Genomic DNA, 19,294 nt, shown 5'->3' on the forward strand with positions numbered 1-19,294 from the left:
TTCAGTTGACAAAACTAAAACAGTTGATACCTCCAACCAACTGCAGACACCATATACCACACCCAGTGTCCACACTTGAAATGCTCCTATCTTTCTATCTAACTATCTTTGATGCACAAGAGGAAGCAATCAGAAGGAGTAATATCAGGCGAGGGAAGACAAGTAGGGAGTTAAAAATGTCTTAGTAGGGGGAAACGAACCAGCGCACATTTTTAAAGTGTACAACTCACTGTGCCACTGTGTAACATTTAGATTAATCTGTGCTGCAAGATGTTATAATAGAACATGCAGTAAAAAGTCTGACCCTAGGGAATGAATTCAGTTTTCAACCCCCGGGAACAATCAAAAGAGTGATGATCACGGCCTGGGTCACCATCCTGACCTGATGTGTCCCCTTAGAGTGAAACATCTTCCACTGACAGTGCAGGTTTATTACATTAACACTGGGCTATTCACAGATAACATAGCATAACAGAAACAGGCTGAACTTTCGGATCGCACCTTGTAATTACTTCTATCCTCACTGAGTGTCACTCACACGGCCATGAACTCACCATTCGATGGAGACTGACTCTGAAGTTCATATTGTCATCATGAAGAAAGGCATCAGCATACTGGTCCTATCGTACAGGGAAGGATTAAAAACAAAGATGGTCAGGTTGATGGAGAATGCGGTCAGTGGCATTTGTTGCAGGACGGTGGGTTCTCATACCTCGGCTATGCAGGTGAGAATAATCAGGCACAATCTGGCGCTGTTGAGTCGGTGCTCATCTTTGAAAACAATAACAGATAAAAAGGACTAAACATAAACAACCCACAACATGATGACAGCTATAACAGTTTAATAATTTGGGGGGCACTTTAGGACAAGGATGAAATTAAAATGACCAGAATGAATGATTATAAGAAGGTAGAGTAGCAGAGACCAAGAGAAAGAGGATTTAAATCTTTTTGTTACCTTTTGTATCCTGCATTACAATGGAAGCATACTTGAGGAAGGTGATGAGAAGGTTGCTGGTCTGCAGGTTAGGATCCAGAGGCAGTTCTGGGTTGCTCATCACTATAATGCAAATGTAGAAATGACAGTACAGATAAACATCATCACTAGGGCAAAAAAAACAAACCACACACACACACAGTCAAACTAATTTCCTTGTTTTCAGATTTACTCTGAATCCAGAAAACAACAGAGTTGCAAAAAAGTCAGAAATTTTGAAGTTAGTCCCAGTCTTTAAATTATGACTCTCCATGAAACCTGAGCCCACCTTAAAGCCACCATTGTCAACAGCATGGCACTGAAACAACAGCTGTCTTGATGCATGCTCAATCATCCAGGTAAGTTAATCCCAAAAGGTTGATTCTGTTCATCTGCACGTAGCTGTTTGACCTCACAGCCCAACTGTTCCTTCAGTGGGCTAGTTTCAGTCATTGTGCAAATGTACTGTTTATATGGTTGGAGAAACCTGCAGTCAGCTGAGACTGAAGAAATCACTTGGATGAGTGACAAAACGTTTCTCCCACCGAAATTGCTACGTCCAGATGAACAGACTCAGCCTTTTGGGATAAAACAGCAGCTAACTTGTTTGGGTGAACGGAGTGTTCATTCAAGCACAAAAAGTAATGTGTTTTTGCCATTACTGTAGCTACTGTATTTAACTGTGCAGTCTAGACAAGCATTTTCATCCATTTAAAAATCTCTGCTCTCTGAAACATCCAGCTTGACTCATGGTTAAATGATGAGCTGGTCATGTCCCTCCACCCCACAAAACCCTCCTGTGTTTCCTTCTTCCTCAGCACACAGCAGGCATGCCACCAAAAAAACCAAAAAGATTTCACACCATCAGTATACTATCGTGTGAGGCTCGACTGTAGAAGGAAATGCATATTCCTGACATGTGATTACAAGGCGCATGTATGTGCTGACGCTCTCTCAACTTTTCATGATGCACACTGCATGTGAAACTCTCATTTGTATTTGAAGCTGGAGGTTAATATTTTATATAGAAAATGGCTCTTGGGTTTGAAGCTAGCCAGAGATAGAAACCTGTACCTTTTAACAGTTACAGCACATGTGCATGCCAAATGAGCTGCTTTTCAATGTGCCAGCATCAACATACACCATCCACAAAAGCTGAAGTGGGAGCTATGAACTCCTTTTCAAAGTGAGATTAGTAAGCAGCTGAAGTAGTATTAATAATTCACTTATAAAGGTGTAATAAATCGAGTGTGTATTAGGAACTCAATTCTATCAGGTAAAGAGCACAAACTGTATTTTTTATTTCTGCCTCTTTGCTTTTGAGTGTTTAAAAGCAAACGTGAACAAAAGCTGCCAGATTCAAAGGGAGTGTTTAAAAATACATATTAAAAGTTACGATTAAATGGACGCAAAGAAGCAGAGACCATTAACGCCCCAAAGCTTTAGAGGACTTTGCAGTGCTCTCGGCCTATTCAGGTGCTTTGAAGGGTCATTTTTTTATATCAAAGAAGACAGTTACTTTTTTTTTAGGTTCAAAAAAACGAATCCTGTTACTGAGTCTATTCAATCTATTTTCTTTAACAACCTCCAGACAACGCCTTTAAAACTGTCTGTTGACTGACTACTGCGGTCAACAAATATTCTTTCTAGAAACTTTAAAATGTGCTCCCAAACAGTGATATAAAGCCAGTGAGAGTTGCCCTCCAAAACCAACGATTAATGCCCCTGACATCATGTAAGCTTTTCTGAGTCTACGCGTGTCTGAATCAAAATATTAAGTGTACGGCTTACTGTCAAGGGAGGGCGGCGTTGTGCCAAGTGGCGTCGTAGGGGTGGTTGGAGTAGTGGTGGTAGGTGTGGCGGCAATGTCGATCTCGGGATGGCTCTGTGGAAAGACATGACACACATAAAAACACCTCATTAACAGTGATTAACCTTGCCTAGAATCTCATAATGTAAAGAAAAGCTGAGTCAGTGAGAAAACAAGAAGAGTAGTAGAAACCGATTATGTTTAGGAGAGTGAAACATCTACAGAACGATGCACTAATCAGTCACCTAATCTCTTAATTTACCCTGAGATATGTAAATAAGCACAAATAAGCACAACACTGCAAAAAAGCAACACATTTGTGAGCTGGTCCTGAGGCTGCCATCTTATCCTTATTTAGGTCGTTAGCTCAAACGCTTTACTCTTATCAAGTCATTTATACTAAAAGAGCAAAACACAGTAAATTGCAAGCAACTCCAATCTTTTCACTTCCGAAGCCTTTATATACGACAAATGCATGTAATTAACTCCCATAGTATCTTCTCTTCTCTTTTTTTCTCTCTTCTATTTCACTCACAGCCCAGCCACTCACAACACATGGCTGTCCTTCCCCGGGCCTGGTTCTTTCAAAGGTCTCCTCATGATAAAACAGTTTTTCCTGTGCCCACTTATACATAAAAAGTTATGCCTGTTTCTATTCTTAACCACTGGTCTGCGCATCGGTCATTATTGGCAAATCATCTCACAGATACCATGTGTAGCAGAAGATTTAAGATTAAAAGGATTTCAACCTCGAGAGGAGGTAAATGATAAGGTTTGCTAAAGGCTAAATCATAAAACTCAAAGTTTTCTGAATTCTCATTGCAGTCTGAGAACCTCAGGAACTTTTGGACCTGAGGACCTTTGCTTAGCCCAGTGGTTCCCAAACTTTTTTTTGCTGGGCCCCCCTTTGTTTTACAAGAAAAATATTCGCCCCCCACCCCACCCCACCCCCACCCCTGGGATACTGTTTGTCCGTGGTTTGAACAGCCCAGCGCTGCTCCCAACGAAGGGAAAACCAATTACGCAGGGGAGACCTACCTCGGCACTTGTGCAGGTGAAACCAAAGGGAAGATATGCTTCACCATATTTTCTATTCTTTGGCTTAGAATGAATTTGGTTTGGAAACATATTCAGCGATGCTTCATCTCCTGCTTTGCGTTTGTGTGGGCGCCCCGTGCTAGCAGTGTCCAAGCATTGTTTTGTTTTTTTCCCTTTTCATGCCGCGCCCCCCCTGCAATGGCTCTGCGCCCCCCCAGGGGGCGGGCCCCACACTTTGGGAAGGTCTGGCTTAGCCTGAGGACCACCTGTAATATCTCTTTAAATTAAATCATAAATGAAGACAAGGTAGTTTCTTACCAACTTTCTGTGAGTTACAATGCAGGCAAAAATGCATCAACACACAAAATTACAGAAAAAGTAAGGGGTGGAATAACTTTTACTTGACCTCTAACATCCAAAAGCTGTGAGCATAGAAGAACACAAAAAAGTGTTGTATGTTACCTGTGCTAAGACAGTGATGAAGTTGCGGTTGAGATGCACAGCCTCATAGAGCGCCAGCAGAATCGCCTCATTTGTCCTTGAAATGAAAGTTAAGTTAGAGAGAACACGTTTTTTTCATTGGCTAAATATCCAAATTTTCACAAAATAGTGGACTGAGCGTTTCAACCTTTGATCCAGTCAAGCTCAAGGAACAACTGGAAAAGCACTCTGCTGCTCAAAGTTTCTTAACAACGGCTTCACGCATCAGCAGGTCACTTTTTTAATTTTCTGTGTCATTAACTACTGCACAATGTTTGAACAGAATAATAAATCACTTCCCAAATCCCCTCGTAATGCACTGTCCATTTTTATGTTGATAGAAATTGGGACATTAGTCATGTAAAACAACAGTGAGTATTTGACTGCAGTTTTAAACATATTAAGTTAGTTGGCCTGAGCCAAACTGTCCGTACTAAACAATGCAACAGTTTTTATCTTCTCCTTTCTTCAAAACATCATACCACATAAAAGTTATATTGTCTACTGCTATATATTTTCCCCCGTCAGTCTAGACTAAATAACTCACAGTGAAAAAGTGATTATATACCAAGCCAAGAAGTCCAATAAACTTCCTACAACATCTGCTATAAAGCTGTGGTGAGGAATAGACCAGAAGAAGCATACAAATGATTTATAAACCCACAAACACAGCAGCCAAAAACTTGTGAGATGCAAGAAATCTGAAACAACAAAACTTTTCCTTGAGTTCAGCATTAACTCAAAACTCAAACTAAATAGTAAAGTAAAAAAGGTGTAAGAAAACCCCCGACCCCTAACCCTAACGCAGAGATCAGAGAACCTCCTGAAGGAGGACAAAGCATCAGGCCTTGGTGGTAAACCAGCAAGACTGAAGTGACTGAGAGAATTATACAGCAGCTGATTATATATATCAGACTGATCTCAACACTCAGTTTCACAATGTTTTTTCTACTTTTAGATCGGTATGATGTCAAAGAGAGCGTGTATACCTACTATGGACATCTTAAGCACACATCTATGTCTGCAAGCCCAGAAGCCCCACCCACCTGTTGTAAAAATGTTCTGTTTGCAAGGGGCACCCAATGAGAACGAAGATGGCTTGGAATGGAACTTACAGCATTAACTGAAATGCTAAACTAAAGTCCAGTATAATATAAAGACTTTAAGTCCTGCAAGACTCTAATATGGAACTGAAAATGAGCAACAAAGCAAGAGCAAACAAATTGTCTAATCTGATGACACAAGCACTATTTCAGAGGAGCACTCGGTCGACTCATCACCTGAAAAATGGATGCAAATGGAGCAAAAGCAAAATTATAGTACCTTTGTCTAAATGGTTTAGACAAAGGCCACACTCAAATGCTTCTGTGTTATTATGGTTTACTGGATGTGGACTGATGGGCAAAAATAGTGATTTAATTCCATGCAAGTCCATGCATCTAAATGATGAAATAACATGGCGAGATATCTAAATTCTACCAGATAAATCTTGTTTTTATTAATGAAACTGAGGTTCTGACAGATGGACTTAGAGATATTAAAAACTCTATGTGACACATTGTAAATATAACAGTAAATACTGGGTTAAACTTATAAATATCTGAGTGTCTTCCTTCTGTTTATAGTATTTCAGCCAACCTCTTCATTCGTACTCCAATTCTGTCCTGTTACTTTTAACTTGACTATAAAGAATGAATCTGTCTGATGTAGGAAGTGAAACGGCTTTGCACTTACTGTACGGAGAGCTTCTCGTCAGCATCTGCTATAAACATGCTGCCCACCATACTAGTGAGGGTAGAGAAGAAGCCACCCTGGTTCTCCTCCTCTTTGTCTTTGTACTGCCTAAAAAGAGAAAAAGACCAGATGGACAGAAAGTAGAAAGAACAAAAAAAGAGGAGCGAATGACAAATTAATGAAAGGCGGGTAAGCCACAAAAGAGAGCAATAAAAACAGCCATGCCTAACCTAACACACATTTACCTAACACCTCCTTTTGCTCTCTGCAGTTTATTATCTACGGGCAATCAGTTTATACACAAAAACAATGAAGTGCATTGAGCCACCATCCATCATTTTGATGTGTCTGTCTATGCACGCAGACAGACAAGACCTCCTTCACACACAGCATTTTAATATCTGAACCTTTCCTCATCCAAAAAACATTACAGACTCCCAAAGAAAGCTGTCAGATATAAATAACTAAAGCTATGAAGGCCTGTTTTCTTTTAAGGAGAATAGAAATAGAACATTTGCAGGATACATCAAACTAAACTGATGGTACCAACACTCTCAGCACACTATGTATTGCATCATTAAAAACACCTTTTTGACAGATGGACGTTTTAAATCTCACCTGTTATATTCTGTCAGAGCTTGGTGGACAACCATACCCATTCCCTGGAAAAGAAAAACATCCAAGGTGTCAGTGAAAGCTTTGATTATCTGTCTGATGTAAAGACCACCTACATCAGGCTGGCTATTTATTATTCTGCAATTACAAAGAACAGCTAGTGACAGCATACTTACATCTAGTGTTGGTTCATCATCCACAATGGAGAGCTTTACAATGTATGGATTCACAGACTATAACAGAAAAGGAAAAGGAAATACTTTATTATTAAAGACCATGAAAGACCATTCTTTATTTATTATAACTCACTAACTCAAGAGCCTCCTACCCAGTACATACACTAACAACCTGCAACATTTAACTGGTCAGGCTAAGCAATGCAATGTTCAGAAATGCAAATAAAAATACATCATCCTTTTTGAAGGTTATTTTTCTTTCTAGAGGGTGAAAATGTGGCGTCAAGAAGTGTTTTGGTACAAAAAAATAATGTTTTTAAAATCTATACCAAGTGCAAAAAATGGATGCTGGAATATTATTCTTTTTGTCCCCGATGCACCCAAGATGGCATCCCAGTAAGACTACAAATAGAAACAGTCAGCCTGTAAAGTCACCCTGATGATGCACAAAGACATTGTTTTACCCCTCATTCACATTGGCTTAACTAATCAGAGTGTGGCACCATTAATATTCTGGAAACATGATTTAAAACGCCTAAGTTATTTTCTTCCTCTGAGTTATTTTTACCTATTATTCTCTACTGTTGCTGTGTTCAGAGACTAATAATTGCCTTTAACATATCTTCTAATTTTTAGACTTTACAGAAGAAGATACATATCAGTTTCCAGAAAGAGATTCGTCGGAGAACAGGAGGTTGATCTTTGCTTTTGGATACACAACCCGGTTCAGTCTCACAGTGCTTTATACTGGAGTTCATGACTATTGTAGAAAAAGCTTTATATGAAGAAACACTAGCACAGTCAAAAGTCAGCATATGCACATCAAACAGACCTCATATTTTCTATAGTTCACCAGGAGAGCCAGAAGCACCACAGCATCATAACCATGCTGCCCTCTGCTGGATGCATCTGACAGAATCTGAGCAGGAAACAAACGGAGAGCAAAGATGAATAGACCAGAGCGGAGGAGAGACTATTTCAAAATATAACTGAAAATCACAGAATTATATTTTCTATTCAAATGATTTACCTGAAGAATGGCTTCAAAGATGCTATTGATCATCACATATTCTAGTATAGTGTTCTGGCTAATATTGTCTGTTACCTGTAACATAATATTTCAACAGCTGTAACATTTTGTGTAACAGCAGAACAAGCGTTTCAAATGATAATTATCATACATGCTCCATCTCACCGTCACCAAACACAGCAACAGTTTGAGGCAAAGGCTCTTGAGACTCTCTGAGCTGTCTCCACAGAGAAGGCTGTCCAGTCTCTCCATCAGGTCCTGCAGGAGACACAAACAAAAGGAAGTGTATGAATGAGTAAAAAACAACAACTCAACCCATCTTTCCCTTTACATCTTTATTTACTAATCGATTTCACTAAATTTTTCTTTCTGTTTCTATTTTCTATTTCTTTCTATTTCTGTTTAGAGTCTAACATACCTTCATCCTTTGCTCAGCCTTATCAAACCCCATGAGCATGTTGATAATATCAAACCCGGACGCCGACTTGTTCTTCTGGTGGACCCCTCGGAAAAGTGCACAGAGAGTCTGGAAGTAAAGGAGGACACATAGGCTGCTTAACAGATGTTTCATGAATCGGCACGTCTGTAAAGCACCTCATATCATTTTGCATTGGTAATATTTAAATGTTATGCAGATTTTCGAAGATTTACAGCAAGGGGAGATGCCTCAAAGGTGTGAAACATCAGGTAAATATGTACTATATATTTGAGCAGACAGAAGTCATACTACACGGTAATGACTCTGCTGTGTTGTGACAGATCTATGGGCTTTTTGAGTGTGCTGTTTTGATTTTGGATTTTTTTTTCCATGCTTGATGGTGTTTATGGTGAACTCTGCTATTGCTCCCTTTTCTGTTTAACCCAGCTTTTCAACCAATCAGCATTCAACTGCTACATAATGTCAGTGCCACCAGGCTACATGGTGTTGTTTTTTAAGGGCACTGCAGGTGGGTACTTCTGCGTTGGTTGCATACTTAAACTTCACTCTGAATAGAAAAAGACCTAAAAAGCAATACTGATGCAGGTCCATAAATCCTGCATGAGACAACAACAGTCATGGGATGATATTGTCGCTGTTACTGCATCAAGGAGAAAAATAGTTTTAGTATGTTTCATTATTTAACAGGGTTAAGCTTTAATACTGTAGTTATTATAAAATGCAATCATAACACCTCTATGCACATCAACACACTCATTATAGAATGCCATTAACTAGTCCTGCCTAAATATTTTTTTAATTTTTTTAAAACCACAAAACATATTTCCGCATTTTTGTGAAATGACATTATAAAATAAAAATATGGAGTCAAGCTAACATAAGTCAAAAGAAGCTAACAGCCTGATCAACATACTTAGATTTCTCCTAATGTGATGATTATATACACAATGTGCACGCAGTTGAAAATCCAGGTGATACGTTACCTGCAGGGCATTGACCACTTTGATCTGGTGCTCCTCTCCCAGAGCCTGAACGCAGTGGTGAAACAAAGAGTTGATGTTGTCTTGAATGCGCTGGACGTCCTCCCCATCCACACTCTCCAACTTTGACTCCAGGTACTCTAGGTTCACCTGCGGGTAAAAAAGATAAAAGTGTTGCGTGAAAGGCAAGGAGAATTAAACGTTAAGGGTGCATAAGTCATATAAAGGATTCACTTCAAAATCTCAGACTACTCTCCTGTTAAAAAAGCAATAGCCTAACCATTCATAGTAGAGGAGTATCACAACAAATGCAAATTATACTGCCTGGCAATCTTCAAAGTCCTTATCTCTGCAGTATTTGGTTGCAGTGTATTTGATTTGAGCATCAGTACTTCCTCTTTTCTAAAGTATGCATTCTTTAAACTATGTGCATCACATCACTGCTGCAGCTTCACATAACCACAGAGTGCACTGTGAGAGATTTCCTGTTATGCAGCACACTTCTTTCTCCTTACCTTCATAAGAAACAGCTCATCCCAGAAACGAGGGTTATTTTTTGCTGGGTCTTCTTTCTAAATCAAGCAGAAATGACACTGTTAGCACTTGAACATAATGCATTTCTCAAAACTCTCAACATCGACATTGGTTGACTTTCTATGATACTCACTGCAAAAATCTCATCATACATGAGGACCACCTTCTCTTTCAAGGGCTTTTTAGAGGATGACGTCCTCCTCAGCAGCCCTGCCTTCTTCTCCACCTGAGACATGATTAAGTCTGAGAAGATAACCACAGTTAAAAGACATATATATTTAATGAGTATTTGTCTTCTTTTTTCAGCTGCTCCCTTTAGGGGTCACCATAGCAGATTATCTGCTTCCATCTCTCTGTATTCCTAGCTTTTTCCTTCGTCAAACCAACTCTCTGCATGTCCTCCTTCACTACATCCACAAATTGTCCCCGTGTTCTTCCTTTTCCCCCACCTGGTAGCTCCATAATCAGCATCCTTTGTACAATGTATCCAGCCAGCACTCTCCCTTTACCATTCATAGTTCCAACATTTAAAGTCCTCACCTCCACACTCTTGTCATTCCTTCTTTCTTGCTGTACTGAATATGCCTCCCCCCTCTCCAGCACAGAGTTTTTACCTGTACCCTGCTGGCCAACAGCACCAGAGGTAGTCCTTGTTAACCCAGACTCCCCGACCAATCCAATATGGAAATCTCATCCTTCAAAATCTGTATGTTTGATTTGGCAAAGGATTTTATGCCAGATGTCCTCTGTGACCAAACTTAGGACTGGCCCTAGGAGTGCACTGGCTTGTGGCCCCACAATCGTCAATTGATTATTATAAAAACAAGGCTAAAAATATTCTGTATTGTTTGATCAAAAGAAAAGATCAGAAATAGATAGTAGTCTGACCTGTTTTTCAAGATGTCATGCCTTTGCCCCACACCCTTTTTATAATGAACAGGTTATGGATGCAAGTATACAGTTTTTATTTAAGAAGAAGTTATTTTCCCATAATCAGACCGAGTAATACGTTTAAAATGAACGTGCATTATCAGTTTGCATTGCCAGCATCTTATGGGCTTGCATCAATTGATTATCTGAGTATCATATATCATATTGACATTTGCTCACACTGATCAGTATTAAGCCAACTGGACGTTGAAGTACTAGCTTGTCAGCTAACATTAGCTTACTAACCACTGCCACCTAACTTGGTGGGATCAAGCAGTAAACAACAAACGGCAACACATCATGTAGCATGCACTGTTGTCCAGCAGACATCCGAAAAGCACTTTAGCGGTTAGGTCATTAAATGTTAATCTAATAAAATGCCCAGATTCCTCCCAGCTAAAGCTAACGCTACGTAGCTTAATATTTGTCACACAAAGATATTAACAACGATTTGGCTGTCAGCTGATATCTGAAAGGGATTAGTAGCAAATTTACTGTGTTGTGTTGTTTAGATTGGTGGCTGTCGTCTGTTCTTACCTCTATTAAAGTTTTAAAACCTATGCTGCTATTGCAGTTCATGAATTCTTGTAACAACAGTATCTGCTAGCATACACTCAGTATCTGCTAACATACGGCTGTCGACACTCTCCTGCTTATCTGCAGGGTCCTAGCGCTACACCGATTGCAACATGTTTACGCCATAGGGCAGCTTTTCCGGGCAAAGGACACAGTGAACATTTTGGCAATTTAACAGTGCTGACACTGTCAAACACTGATACTACAGTACGCGTCTGTATGAATGAATGAGGAAAATATAGACACCAGACATATGGATGCTGATATTCACGCAAATGCATGAGCTCATATATTTTTTCTTTTCTATTTTTACTTTTGAAACTTTTACCCCTGAGTGACAAAGAGAATGATTAAAATTAAATATTTACTATCTGTGTACAAACTGTCCTACCCGTTAACTCATTATAATTTAATATAAGACTGGGACTCTGGAGAATAACTCATTGTAAAATGGGAATAACTGAGAGGGTCACATCTCTGCAAGACTATCAACCCACCGGATCCGATTCAAAAATATGCAGCAGAAAGGACAGATGTTTAGCAATTACGAAAAAAAACCGGAGCATGTTGTGGTTCACAGAAAAGGTCTTGTTGCACATATAAGTGACGCACAATCAAGCCAAATAGCAGTACAGACCTATGTCACTGGAGATTCATTCATAAAATGTTGTCTTTACTTGTGAGGACATTGCTGGCCACGTTCGGATAGTGGCTCTCAGTTACAGGCCTACTTAGATATGACTTTGGTTTATTCCTGTCGACAGCTAAAAGTCTTTTTTGCTTGTGTTTTGTTTTGTTTCATTTTTGAAGTGGTGACAATGTTAATTAAACAAAGAGTCTAAACGTTATTTTTACATTTTCTGTAGTTATAGCCAGTGCACCTTTACTACACAGCCCCTTCTAGATGATGTTGATCCCACATCAACCTGGGAAAACAACTATTTGCTTTAATATATCACACAATTTTAGCCAAAGATTCTAAATTACAAAACAAATAAAGTGTTAAAATGATTACAGTACTTTTTATGATGCGACAGATTTGTGTATTCTATTAACACTTAGATGTTTGTGACGATTTATTAAATTCTGTTAAAGCTGTGTTTATAAAGACGTTGAGTGAGGCAATAGTACACTTCCAGAAAACAGCAAAGCTCATACGTGAAATGGTCACCTGACCTCTTCTCTGGCAGTCATGTTGCTTTTAAACAAGGCAGGAAAAGCAGCAAAACTACATAATCAAACACCCTTTTTTCAGACGATGAAAAGATCGTTTTATAAGTCTATTGCAGTTAATATCAAATTAGTGATAGGAAATTTTAGGTCCATAGAAAATTGAAAGTTTCACTAAGCATTTAAGAGTAGCAATGTGTCCAAGCCCCTGATGAGTAAATGTAAAAAATAATTGACACAGCAAATAAATGTTTAAGAGTTTTCTGGCATATTTTCACATATCTCAAAGGTTCAGAGAGAAGAGCATACAGTCTGAAGGGTTAAGGCTTGTCTTAAAGTATGTAACTTTATTGTTTGCCCAGCTCATTTCAGCTTGTGGCCTTCATTACAGTCCAACTATTAAGCTCTTCTTTATACCACAAGGATTGCTTGCGGTAGCAGAAATAAACATTTACCCACCTCTGACTGTAATTTATTTTCAGTACATTAAAATCCCGGAGCTTAATTTCACATCTTAGTTTTATTTCTGTAAAAGTTACAGTCTTTTAATGGCTTTTCAGCAGCAGTTTTCTGTCATATTTATGTGACTGCTTCCTATAGAGTTGTGTGGAAATTATGCAGTGAGTTGAGATGAATGGACTCCCTTTTAACTACTTCATACTGCACGTTCATTTTGTCTGTATCTGTGAATTAGAGCAAGTGCTTTGCCGTCTTTATGGTAGACCTGTTTCTCAGGACCGAGATAATATATTTCCCAATGGTTTTGGCTGTAGTTCAAAGCAGCAGTTAATGCGTCCATATTTTGACCTCATGCGTTTTTGGTAAATTAACTTTTACAATCAAGGGGTAATATTTCTGGTAAGGAGTACATGGACCACCTCAATTTCCAAAATAAATTAGACAAGCTCTGCTTTTACTGCGTCATTAGACAGAGAGGGAGACGAAGGAAGAGAGTGGAAGAAAATCAGAAGCTAATGAGAAAGGAGTAGAGGAGAGAAACTGGGTTTAAAGAGTGTGAGAGAACATTAAGAAGGTTTTAACTTTGCAGGTGCTCATTGCTTGAAACTCTTTGTTACGGTTAAAATTGATGATGAAACAGAAAGGAAAGTTAAACACTACCGCAGTCATTTCTGTCTGCCAGCTACTTAATGCCAGCACAGCTCAATAGTTCTGTTGTAACACATCAGCAGACATAATGACCTTTGAAAGAGAGTGTTTCACTAGATTTCACGCTAATGAACTGCGTTTTAAATGAAGCTGTGGGCAGCGTCAGACAGCTAATAATGCAAAAATATTATGATATATTTCAAGATAATCCAATAACACAACAATATTGTAACAATGTAGTTAATAAAGAACAAGTACAGAATTAATCTGGAACAGTTTGATGCATCATTCAAAAGTACTTCCCTAATAAACTGTTAAAGAGGGGTCTAAAATGTTCTGTACATCAGAATGGTATGCTTCCAATATTATAAGATCAAAATATAAATGCTTGCATGGTTGTTTGCCAGCTTTAAGTCATCGTCAGAATCATGTAAGTCGAGCATTTACACACCTGAGTCACTATTTGTACACTAGGTTCAAACTGCTAAATAATCACAATGAGCTTTATCAACAATCAAGAGGGAACTTTATAAAGAATCAATAATCAATAATATCTTTTCATTATCAACCAATACGTCATAGACAGTGAGTATGTAATAGAAAATAACTAATTACTAGAGATCAAAGTGAGAGACACTACATTAGTGAATCTTTAGTTAATGATTAGTTCATAATTATCCTGCCATAGAGCACAATGATTCATTTTATTCATGAGTCATTTATAATTAAGCCTGTTGCAAACAATGAGCCTCGCAAAAGACTAACTACTCGTTATTACTAATTTCTTTAACGTATGTTATTCTTTCTATCTGTCTGTCAGACTTGTTTCACTTCATCCACATGCCGATTTGATTTCATGTGGGCTACGCTAGTAAAACCATTCCATAATTATGGGATAAAAACGCCTCACACCCCATTGTCTTAAAACTTTATTTTTAGGGCATTATTTCTTTTTTAATTGTTTTCTATTATTACATAGACAAGTCTGAGATGTCCCAAAAAAATAAGTGCAGTTTGAAAAATAATATTTTAGTTTTTAAATTAAGTAAATGAATGCACATTTGATGTGCATTAAAGGAATACAGTAGAAAGGCGCAAAACTTTCACATGTAGATGTAAATAAACCAAACTAGTATTTTTTAATACAGCAGCCCATTTTACACTTTGCAAAGCCAAACACCAGGCCAGCTCAGGGCCTTGGTTCCAGCACATGTTTGTTTGTTTGTTTTTTGGTCTCCCAACTGTGCATTGTCCCAATCAGTCATACATAATTTTTTCTGCTGGGACTTACAAAGACAATTGACTCCCCCCAAATCTTCTATTCTGTCCCAACTGTCTGCTCTTTGAACCGGCAGAAGATCAAATGATAGCCTTTACAGCTGTGAAGGTACCACGTGGCACAATAAGAGGAATAAATACCTGTTTAAAAATAATGATGGTAGGTAGGCGGGGTGTATGTAAATGTCTGAAGGATGTTGGTAACCCACAGTGAGCCTCTTGATTTGACTTCTGTAAATACAAGTGGAAACAATTTGGAAAAAAACAAAAAGCTTTTTGGTACTGAATGGGTGAAGAAGGCACATTATTGATGTTGATTTGGGGGTTTTTGTTACATAAACAAAGGACTGATGATGAAAGACCTGGATGACAGAACTGTTGGTTGCTGCTCTGATAGGATATGAAATCTGTCTCACCAATAAGGGCAACATTTCTGGTTCCTTGGTGTCAGAAGCCTACTGGTTCTCTCTTCTCCCCATCAATGTTATTTTAGATGTGTGTTTCAGGGCACATGTAGACTTGATTGACAGCCATTAATCACCCGGTAGGGCAGAATACCTGCAGGCTTTGGACACCCAGAAGGACAGCTTCAAGCCTGTGAGACAGACAAATTCACACTGACTTCTAGAACAAGAGCTGCGCTCTAAAGGGTTGAGGGGTCTGTTTCAGAAAAAACAGAGGGATGTACAATAATTCATAAGCTACCGAGGAGACAGGCAGGAGAGCAACAAAAATATTTATCATCAACGCTTTCTGTTTTTCACCCCGGGCATCTATGGCTACTGTATGAAGGTAGAGAGGACGGGTTCATGATTGTTGTATGCAGAAAACTCAAAACCACTGCTTTTGTTTGTTTTGTTTTTGAGATGTTTCACTAATGCAAAATAATCTTGTGAAGATTTGGAGGGTTTTTAACACTGACAACTACAAAAAAATTTTTGCTACCATTCCTAAATTATTTTTTTATTCTTGCACCACAAAAGTAAACAGCATACTAAACATGTGGAGAGGCTGTTAAAGGCAGTTTACATGAAGGAAACCCAGAGTATCATTACCTCCTATGTGGAAATCAAAAAGGTGCATTTTTATGGACTTCCAGAGAGGACATACTCCAGGTTCTAGGTAATTTAGGTAATTTAACATAAAGTTACATAACGTGATATACCGGAGAACCTGCCCAATAAAGTGTCCAGTTAGGGCCTCTAGTTTTTTAAAATAGTAATCTTGCACAAAAGGGCATTGTTTTTTTTTTTCCAGTGCATTTTTACAACAATCTAATGCCGCTTAGTCTTCGAGTTGTGATCGAAAGCGGAAAATATGAAACATATTGCTGTAACTGCACTTTTTCTAAACCAGGCAGTTAATCATGTGTTTGGTGAGTCATTTTCTTATGCTTATTAGCTTATATGGTCTCACTTGTCTTGAGACGAAAGCGGATCAGTCTATGTAACACACAAAAGTAAAGTGTGTATGTTTTATCCAAAAATAAGCTGTCAATAAACGGTAACCAGATATGCAACAGGGTTTAAGCTGGTTAAGCTGTTTTGCGTTTGCCAAATATTCACTACATAATGTTGTTTAAAATTATGTAAGTCAAAAGGAGACAACATGCAACTAAAACAGTGTTGGCTTAAATAGGTTTGAGTGTAAAATTTAGAAAAATCAACTACAAAGAAGCTCTTTAAAGTGAAAATGTATCTTTTTATTGGTACCATACATTAATTATCAAGGGCAGAAACTAACCAAATCAAAAAAATATATATCAAACAATGATTTTCCTACAGGGTCTGGAGAAGGTACAAGTCACCATTCAAACTCAGTCATAACTGCTGCTGGATTCAACAGTAACAAAATGGAAATGTACAAAACAATGACAGAGCTTCAGCTGTTCATTTATTAGACTTTACAGACTCAGCATTGCTACCAAATATGCAGACTGAACTCAATGTGAGGCTGGTTTAAGAAGATGTGTATGATTCTGGTTATGAATACAAATAAAGACAATTTAGACAGAAAACTTCTTAAAACAAAAAAATCTGTTTAGCCAGTGACGAAACATGAAAGTCACCAGATAACTAAAGTTCAGCGAGCACATTCACTTGACATCAAGTTGTAATACACAAAATTGTGAATGTTAAGTGGAAAAAAAAAATCACTTTCTGTATAGATGAATACATGACTGAATTTCTGAATAAATTAAAGAAAATAAACAGTAAAACCATCTCTCTATGGTGGCATTGTACCCCCAGGGGGAGTTGTAATTTACATTTTTAAAAAAGAGGGAGGAGGAAAGAGAGCAGGTGGGAAGGTAGAGGGGACGGGTTCATGAATTTTCTCCTTTTTCCTATTTTTGTTTCTTTACATTAGATTGGGATGGCTTTAGGTAAATCTAAGTAAGAATACATTTTATTACAGTCAGACAGAACTTTGCTACTACCTTAAATATACAAGCACAAATACACAAAAATTCAAATCTCAAAAGGAAAAAAATAAAATAAAAGGAACAAAAAGACAAAATAAAAACATCCACACTAAAGTATTTCTCTTTTATAAACATAAAAGATAAAAACAATATATTTTAGAGGGGGAAGGGATAAAAGTCCTGTGTTGCTCCTTGGTCTGTAGCTTTTTCAGTATTGGTAGAAAATAAAAAAGTAACAATTGAAATGAAGGCGTTTAATACAAATTAAAAAACATTCTAGGGAAATATATACTGTATAAAAACTCTTAAAATGTGTAACTGTGTGTGTGTGTGTGTGTGTAAGACTGTGCATGTGTGTGTGTTGTCAATGTTCTGTTTGAAAGACTGCATTCACTGTAGTCTAATCAGAGATATTTGGGCACTAGGGGGACTCAAAATCCTTCAATCATTATGTGTGTGCGCGCACGCGTCTGTGTGTTTGATGTTTCCCTAGTGCCACATTTCACCTTTCTTATTAGTGTGTTCATTTCAAATGGTTTTACATACCGATTCTAAATCCTGGTCCATCTGCTTCAGCAAAGCCACCATTAAACTCACGCTGCTGCTTTTCTCCTCTCAAAACTTTCACAAACACACACTCACACGCATGCAAGCGCGCACACACACGCACACACACGCACACACTCTATTAACAAACGTTATGGGCGACCCGCACATCAGCAGAGCAGACCAGAATCCAGAGGCATGTTTAGCGTAGGAGTGGACGAGTCGTCCCTAAGCGACTCGCCACCATCTTGAAGCCCGACTGCCACGTTCCCCTCCACCCCACCTGTTCCTACATGTGAACTTCAGTATGGATACTTTAGCGTGCACAGTTCTCCCCTGGACTAAATCATCACTCGTGCTACCCGGTTGCCATCCAAAACTGAAAATTGGCAAGAGCAGATGGGACTTTTTGTCTATGAAATGACGAAAAGGGACACAGTGCCTAATTATCAGGAAGTCACCGCAATAATTGAAGTTGTGAAACTTCCTCCAGCTCGGCAAAACAGTCCGAGCCCCCTCGGGCTACCTGTGCTTGAATCTGAGCGCTACAGTGGTGTTTGGATTGGAGAGCAGATGATGGACTGTTACTGTTGCAGTCATGGCTATTGAGGTGGGGTGGGGGCCTAGGAGTGACAGGGAGGGGTTAGGTTGAGGATGCGGGGCTCTGGGCTCTACTGTGATGCCTGTGAGGTGGGGTTGTCGCTCTTGCTCTCCTGGCTGGAAGGAGCCTTGTTGTTCCAAGGCGAGTTGGAGCCCAGCGCCGGAGAGTTGTTGAAGCTGTCCTCGTCATCTATGCCATTGGCAGCGTCGAACTGTGTGTTCTCCAGCCGTGTGATCAGGCGCTCATCCTCGTCGCCGAACTCCCCTCCCATCAGAGTGGGCTCTCCCACCACCATCACATCCTACGGAGTTACAAAACAGCACCAACAATCAGACCACATGAATATCTTAGAACAGATGGTATACGATTTTATATCATACAAGCGATGCATTTAGTGCCTCTGAATTCCCCCCTGTAAAGCCACCTCTCATTTGCACCTGCTGTAGTTTTGGCAGGAACTTTGACCAACCAGCTGTTAATAATAAAGATGTATTTACTGTTAAAACACTTGCTCTGACCTGATTACAGTCAAGCAACATCTAAAATGTTAATTCCAAAAGTAATGGCTATAGACTAATGACAACAACTGAATTTAAAGAAAATTAATACATTTTCTACCATGAAAATGAAAGTATGGAACTCACCCAAAAGTCATAGCACAGTGCTTTTATTTTCCTGGGTTGCTATTAGTAACTTTTCCCAGCTATATTAAAAATGCATTAAATGGCATAAGTTTATCTTCCAGTTAAACAAAACAAGAATGAACCCTGATGAGGTGTTTGCAAAAACTTGAGAGGGTTTAAAAGTGACATTTGTTCTTCTACTAGCTCAGTCAGCAACAAGACGTTTCAA

General features: G+C 38.8%; 2 protein-coding genes across 6 annotated transcripts in view; both read right to left on the reverse strand.

Moving 5' to 3' along the window:
• armh3 (armadillo like helical domain containing 3) overlaps nucleotides 1–11,411 on the reverse strand; it is a 29,796-nt gene extending 18,385 nt beyond the window's left edge. For both annotated transcript variants that reach the window (XR_014874336.1, XM_085161424.1), the window contains exons 1-16: nucleotides 11,280–11,411; nucleotides 9,946–10,055; nucleotides 9,794–9,850; nucleotides 9,282–9,428; nucleotides 8,278–8,385; nucleotides 8,025–8,117; nucleotides 7,860–7,934; nucleotides 7,662–7,748; nucleotides 6,830–6,886; nucleotides 6,657–6,700; nucleotides 6,039–6,146; nucleotides 4,287–4,362; nucleotides 2,768–2,861; nucleotides 959–1,060; nucleotides 713–771; nucleotides 555–620 (exon numbers count right to left, since the gene is read on the reverse strand). Coding sequence is in view for 1 of the 2 variants with exons in the window: in XM_085161424.1 (XP_085017550.1) it covers nucleotides 555–620; nucleotides 713–771; nucleotides 959–1,060; nucleotides 2,768–2,861; nucleotides 4,287–4,362; nucleotides 6,039–6,146; nucleotides 6,657–6,700; nucleotides 6,830–6,886; nucleotides 7,662–7,748; nucleotides 7,860–7,934; nucleotides 8,025–8,117; nucleotides 8,278–8,385; nucleotides 9,282–9,428; nucleotides 9,794–9,850; nucleotides 9,946–10,047 (1,275 nt within the window). In the remaining variant the exon portion in view is untranslated. The remainder of the gene's footprint in view (nucleotides 1–554; nucleotides 621–712; nucleotides 772–958; nucleotides 1,061–2,767; nucleotides 2,862–4,286; nucleotides 4,363–6,038; nucleotides 6,147–6,656; nucleotides 6,701–6,829; nucleotides 6,887–7,661; nucleotides 7,749–7,859; nucleotides 7,935–8,024; nucleotides 8,118–8,277; nucleotides 8,386–9,281; nucleotides 9,429–9,793; nucleotides 9,851–9,945; nucleotides 10,056–11,279) is intronic.
• Nucleotides 11,412–16,553: 5,142 nt separating this feature from the next.
• ldb1b (LIM-domain binding 1b) overlaps nucleotides 16,554–19,294 on the reverse strand; it is a 39,722-nt gene continuing 36,981 nt past the window's right edge. For all 4 annotated transcript variants that reach the window (XM_085163976.1, XM_085163975.1, XM_085163974.1 and 1 more), the window contains one exon: nucleotides 16,554–18,743. In XM_085163976.1, coding sequence (XP_085020102.1) covers nucleotides 18,513–18,743 — 231 coding nt within the window. In that variant the 3' untranslated portion in view covers nucleotides 16,554–18,512. The remainder of the gene's footprint in view (nucleotides 18,744–19,294) is intronic.

Source organism: Neolamprologus multifasciatus, chromosome 6, assembly GCF_963576455.1.
Source record: "Neolamprologus multifasciatus chromosome 6, fNeoMul1.2, whole genome shotgun sequence".
Classification (NCBI taxonomy): Eukaryota; Metazoa; Chordata; class Actinopteri; order Cichliformes; family Cichlidae; genus Neolamprologus; species Neolamprologus multifasciatus.